At 56.1% G+C, this 6,342-nt stretch overlaps 1 protein-coding gene across 1 annotated transcript in view; it reads right to left on the bottom strand.

Annotated features, from left to right (window-relative positions):
- The window catches only part of Dnm1 (dynamin 1), a 26,047-nt gene that overhangs the window by 5,849 nt on the left and 13,856 nt on the right, over positions 1-6,342 (bottom strand). Inside the window, exons 12-15 of the mRNA XM_010627439.1 lie at positions 4,712-4,782; positions 4,524-4,575; positions 4,306-4,317; positions 2,136-2,249 (exon numbers count right to left, since the gene is read on the bottom strand). Of these exons, the coding sequence (XP_010625741.1) occupies positions 2,136-2,249; positions 4,306-4,317; positions 4,524-4,575; positions 4,712-4,782 (249 nt within the window). The remainder of the gene's footprint in view (positions 1-2,135; positions 2,250-4,305; positions 4,318-4,523; positions 4,576-4,711; positions 4,783-6,342) is intronic.

Below are 6,342 nucleotides of genomic sequence, written 5' to 3'. Positions count from 1 at the left end.
CACTAGGTGGGAGCGGCCTCCTCCCCCGGCCCTCCCTTCCTGCCGCCGGCCCCCTCCCCAGGCCCCTCCTCCCAGCCGGGCTCCCGCTCACCCCTGCCACGTCAAAGGAGGCAGAAGGGGAGTCGCAGCACAGAGGGACCGTGGCTGGCCGGGCTGGGAGGGCACAGGCTGGGACTGGGGGGCCTTGGATATCCAGGGGACGGGGTCGAAGCGCCTACTGGATGGATGGACAGACACTGCTGCCGGGATAGACCAGAGGACACCTCCACTCCGTCTACCCAGTGTTTAGACTATCTGTTCAGGACTCCCAAATTGTACAGTAGTCTGCACATTGGTTAGGCTGGGCTGGGTTAGACCCTCGGCGCCGCGCTGGAGAGCTGGACCGACCCCCGCCTGCCATCCCAGATCCGGAACTTGGACTTAGGGCCAGGGGATTGGGGGGCACAGGGTGGGAGGGAAAGAGGTGCAGAGGGCTGGGGTTACCCACCCTGCTGGGGTAGTGGTGATGGCGGGTGGGCGGTGGAGGAAGACAAGGGAAGACAGGGGTCCTGGGGTCTGGGGGTGTGGGTCTGTCTGCCTGGGGGCCAGCCTCGCCCTGAAGACCAGAGGGCAGGTGGCTGGGTGGACGGGGAGGCCAGACTGTCCTCAAGCGTAGACCACCTCCAGGTCCCCAGCAGGCTTAGTGCAAAAGTCCACCGACACCCACCCACGCATGCACCTCGGCATTCGCCCAGGTTTTAAAGTTCACATCCATAGTTCAGGCGCACACGCACAGCACAAGTGCCCGCGCGCACACCCAGACAACACACAGCCTCACAATGGACCTGGCCCCTCCCCCACCCATCCCAAACACAAACCCGAATTCTCGAAAGCCCCACGCTCGCAGCCTCCCTCCCGGGCCCACTCCCCACCCGCTCCCCTCACACCCAGGCATTGCACGCACACCAGGAGTCACACTGCGGCACACACACTCGTCCTGGTGCTTTCAGCCCAACACCTTCACCCACGAAGCAGTTACACGAGCACACACAGGGCTCAGAAAGGACCCATAGCCGAGGGCCTGAGGACAGGGCACCCTCAGTTATGTCTGCCCCTCCCCAGGGTGGCCAGGCATGGGCCCTTAGCCCCCGTCACACTGACCCCCGATGAAGAGCCCCCATACAGGAGCACCAGACCCATGGGGGTGACCAGGGCGCCTGCCAGGGTGACAGAGCCAGAAGCCAACCCCCTACCCAGGTCCCACACCACTTCGACCTCCATCTCTTTCAGGGGCCCCCAGGCTGAGGGAGAGGCCAGGGTTGGGGTAATGAGGTCCACATGGCTTGGCGCCCCTGCTGGTGACAGCAAAGGGTCCCACCCAAGGTGGGGAGGTGGGGACTCTGCCCAGGGCATACTTGGAGAAGTCAGGGACCAAGAAGGGGGCATGGGGAGCAAAATCTCCCCATCCCAGCCCCACTTTTCCTCTGAGAGCACCCTATCTCCGACAGGCCCCTCAGGAGAAGAGGGTCCCTTCCCCCACGCCTTGGCCAGCTGGAGTTCATTAGCACAACCCCCAACCCTCCCCTCTCTCTGGTCACCTCTGGAATCCAGATGTGGAAGCCAAACAGACTCACTCTTAAAGGAGACCAGCAGCAGGGGAAGGAGGTGGCAGAGGCTTCTGGGCACCCTGGCCATCGGGGAGGTGTTTTAGGGCTGGCACTGCAGGGCACCATCACCCCTTGTCCCTTGGCCTAGGAGCACCCTGTGCGGCGCCCCTGGATAGCAGGCACTGAAGGGACTGGGGTGCAGGGGTTAAATGGATGTCTGGCAGCTGGACTTATGTGTGTCATGGCCTGTGGGGGCCACAGAGGAGGCGGCACGCCCTGGAGCAAGAAAACAGGAAGATCACTGGGATGGGGAGGGGCACCCACAGCCTCTGCCCACCTTCTCCAGGGTGCTCAGCTCCACGTCCCAGTTCTGCCAGGCCACCTTTTCTTGCCAATGTGGTGGACAGAGAACCTCCCCAGGGCCCCCGGCACTTCCCGCTGCTGGTCCCCACGCCCCACCGTTACCCACAAGACTTTCCCTGTGTCCCGATCTGGTCCACCCCAGGCCACCAGCCCAACCCTATGAGAACCCGTGGCCCCTCCACTTACCTCGTCATCCTTATACCAGGACAGGTTCTCAGCGGTGAGCACAAACCAGTACTCCTTGGAGCCCCCCTTCATGATGCCAATGTTGTTGATGGTCAGCCAGCCCTTCCGGATGACCTGGGGGCGGTGGGCAGGAGATCAGTAGGTGGGACCTGGGCTTCCCCATGAAGGAGGTGTGCGCAAACAGAGGCATGGAAAGCCCACCTTTCTCCCTGTGCTTGAGGCCCGGCTGGTCAGGGAAGGTGGGGGCCAAACCTGCCTGGCTTGACCCCCAAGGGACCAGACAGGAAGGCAGAGGAAGGCAGAGCGCATCTCAGAGTAAAGACCTGTCTGAGCAAGGGACTGGCAACTTCAGTTCAGAATGAGCTCCCCTTTTAGCACTCAAGTGAATTCTGCTTGCTTGAAGTTTGCAAACATAGTTTTATAGTTGATTGGGCAAGACAACTCCAAGTGTGTTTTCAGTTTAAGGTCTAATCTAGTCTAACACTTGTTTCTGACCTCAGGGACTTTGCATATGCTAGAAAGCACTTCTTCCTTTTCACCTGGCAAATACCTAAATCATCCTGGGGGTATCAGCTCAGAGTTGCTATTCCCAGGAAGGCCCCAGTGTAAATCACACTCCTTGTAGTAATAATCTTTGATCACTCTCTTAGGTCTTCTTCTATATAACAATGACTGCAATTTTAAGAAACTTCTGTGTATGTTTTTTCTTTTCTTTTTTTTTTTTTTTTTTGAGACAGGGTCTCACTGTGTAGTTCAGGCTCTTGAGCTATGTAGCCTAGGCTGGCCTCGAACTCATGGTGATCCTCCTGCCTCAGCCTGAGTGCTAGGATTACAGGCATGCGCCGCCACGTCTGGCTAAAGTCATGAACTGTCCTGCTCATATCCCAGCTCCATGCAGACAGTGAGTGCTGATACGAACAGGTGAGTGCCACACTGGTGTGGTTCTAGAACCTTTGGTGCAGGTCCAGGAAGGCAGACAGAAGAGGCTGAGCATGTGGACTGTCCAGGTCCCCTTCTTCCTAGTCCCCACCCCAGCAGGGATACTTCCGCTCTGCCTGGGGCTCTGGGGACCTCGGCAGGGCCCTGCCTGAGGCCTGCTTCTCAGCCGAGCTGCCCTGTGGCGTTACTTTCATTCATATTTTTTTTTTTTTTTTTTTTTTTTTTTTTTTTGAGACAGGGTCTCACTGTGTAGTTCAGGCTCTTGAGCTATGTAGCCTAGGCTGGCCTCGAACTCATGGTGATCCTCCTGCCTCAGCCTGAGTGCTAGGATTACAGGCATGCGCCGCCACGTCTGGCTAAAGTCATGAACTGTCCTGCTCATATCCCAGCTCCATGCAGACAGTGAGTGCTGATACGAACAGGTGAGTGCCACACTGGTGTGGTTCTAGAACCTTTGGTGCAGGTCCAGGAAGGCAGACAGAAGAGGCTGAGCATGTGGACTGTCCAGGTCCCCTTCTTCCTAGTCCCCACCCCAGCAGGGATACTTCCGCTCTGCCTGGGGCTCTGGGGACCTCGGCAGGGCCCTGCCTGAGGCCTGCTTCTCAGCCGAGCTGCCCTGTGGCGTTACTTTCATTCACCCCCTCATTCCATGATCTGGACAGGCCCAGCCTTGCCTGCAGGGTCAGGGAGGGAAACATCCCACAAATGCACAGCTTCCTGTGAGCCAACTGCAGTGTCTGGAACTCATGGGCTAACGCTGAGGCCTAGCAGGGCCTTTTGATGTGGGAAGGTTTCTGCAGGTATCCGAAGGACAGGGAGCAGGGAGCCAGGTGGAGAGGGGCTTGTCTTGACTTTGTATTCATCTTTTTGTTCAACTCTCTGGTGGAGGAGCTGTTGGCTTCCTGAAAATGTCTCTCACACATAGCCATTCACCCAGCCATCCACCAACAGACGTTTAAGGAGTACCTACCTAGTGCCAGGCCACCCCCACACAGTCTGGCTCTGCCTGGAGCAAGAAGCCTGGCTCACACATGAGGACGGATGGGCAGATGGGACTGTGCGTGTGGCCAGGCCTTGCTCTGGCCCAAGCAGGTGTGGAAGGCTCATGTGCTGGCGTGTGCAAGTGGTTCAAGCCAAAAGGTGCCCTCTTGTCCTCGGTGGGCCCCGACTACCGAAGGAGCCCCTCCTCCCCCTCACTGCACAAGCCCACAGCCCCAGTCCTGGTACTCACCAGAATCTCATCCTGCAAAGAGGTAACCATAGCAACCACGAGAAGCATCGGGAGAGAGGAGAGAGGGTTACTGAGGCAGAGTGGGAGGCTCGTGGCTGGCAGGTGACGGGCTCCCTGGCCCCCATGGGACCCTTGCCCTTGCGGGGAGGGGGTTTTCAGAGCTCGGCGTCCGTCCGGCACCCTCCATCGCTCGGGCTGGGGCGCTGGGGCGCACTCACCTGGTTCCCGGAAGCCTTCTTCTTGTTCATCTGGTTGCTCCTCTGCTGAGCACTAGTGGGACGGAGGGGAGGAGTCTCAAGACCTCTCCTCTCCAGAGGTCCGGCCCCAGGGCCCGGTGCTCTGGGTTAACCGGGGAGCCCCGCACTCTCCACACACAGGCGCACCTGCCCCCGAGGGAAGCACTCACTTGGCAAAGCCTATGAAGTCTTCGTGGTTGGTGTTCATGTACGCCAGCTCGATGTCGATGAGGAGCATGACCTTCGCGGGCACCCAGGCCAGCGTGCAAGTGGAAAAGACACCACAGAGTTTACAAATGCACAGCCCGCCGGGAGGGAAACACTGGCCGCGCGTACAGAGGTTAGCGTCCTCAGTAAATAAACACCCGCTGCGCCCAGTCAGTGAAGGACAAGGAACACAGTCAAAATAGCTGAAGAGCGTGGGTCGGTGATCCAGAGAAGAATCCCTTGCAACCAATGAGGATTTGTCAGAACCGCTCACCCTCATTAATAAAGAAAGGGAAGTTAAAACAATGAGATCCTTTTCACATCTACTGAAGAATAATATGCATTGGTAAGGATTAGTTTGGGCACAAGTACAGGGAGATGGACGGCCTCACACACTCTCAGTAGAAGGATAATCTTTTGTTCATTTATTTATACCGGGGATCGAGTGAACTCCGGTCCCTTCCCTTGCAAAGCAGCCACTGGAACCACTAAGCGAAATCCCTGGCCCCTTCTTTCTTTTCAGTTTTTGAGACAGGATCTCCTCTGCCTATGTACTCCAGGCTAGCTTTGAACTCACTCTGTAGTGAACAGTGATTCTCCCGCCTCAGCGTCTAGGGTGCTGGGATTATACGTGTGTGCCACCATGCCTGGCTCAGAAGTATAATATTTAATTCCATGCTGGGGATTGAACCCAGGACCTTGCATATGTGCCAGGCAAGTGCTTACCTGTGAGAGACACTGCCAGCCCCAGAAGTACAATTATCAGGCTCCGGAAGACAGTTTGGCAACATTTAACAACATTCAAATGCACACACCCCCTTCTAAGATTGTGTCTCATGGATAACTCATAAATAAACAGAGACAGGTACCACAGTGCTCAAAGTAGCATAAGGTTTTGAGACAATGTCTTGTTCCATTGCCCGGGCGGCTTCAGATTCCTAGTTTCATGCAATCCTGCTTCAGCCTTCTCAGTAGGCAGGACCACAAACTCATGCTACGGCATGAGCTCTAGTATGATTTACAATAGAAAAAAAGAGAGAAAAAGATGAAGAACAAGCCGTCAGAAGGTGGAATAGATTATAGTACTCTAAACAACGAAGCACTCTGCAGCTGTTCAAAAGAATACGAAATTTTAGGTTCTGGTATGGGAGACAGCCTCACCCCCACAAGTTATTAGTGTGCAGGGACTCGTGACTGAGTCTTTGAATCCTGATGAGAGGGATCTCCTAGAACCAGCCTGCTGGATCCCTGCTGCGTCCTGTGAGCCTGCGTCTGTCCTCACTGAGCCCAGATTCCCACTGGACCGGTAAAGACCAAAGAGATGGCTGGGGCAGCCCTAGGCACTGAACAGAGGTTAAATATTACAACTATCTTTAGAGATGACAAGAACTGTGGTTCTTTAAGAGAAAGTTAGACTCTAGCGGGGTGTGGTGGTGCATGCCTATAATCCAGCACTTGGGAGGCTGAGACAGGAGAATTCTCAATTCAAGACCAGCCTGGGCCATGTAGCAAGATTTGTCTCAAAGTAAACTATGAAAAGGGTTGGGATGTAGCTCATGAATGAGTGGGCCGGGGTTCAGCCTGTAGCACTGAA

The sequence above is a fragment of the Fukomys damarensis genome, unplaced genomic scaffold, assembly GCF_012274545.1.
Source record: "Fukomys damarensis isolate Sample0158 unplaced genomic scaffold, DMR_v1.0_HiC HiC_scaffold_36, whole genome shotgun sequence".
In the NCBI taxonomy this organism is placed as follows: domain Eukaryota; kingdom Metazoa; phylum Chordata; class Mammalia; order Rodentia; family Bathyergidae; genus Fukomys; species Fukomys damarensis.
This window is presented reverse-complemented; position numbering and strand designations above follow the sequence as displayed.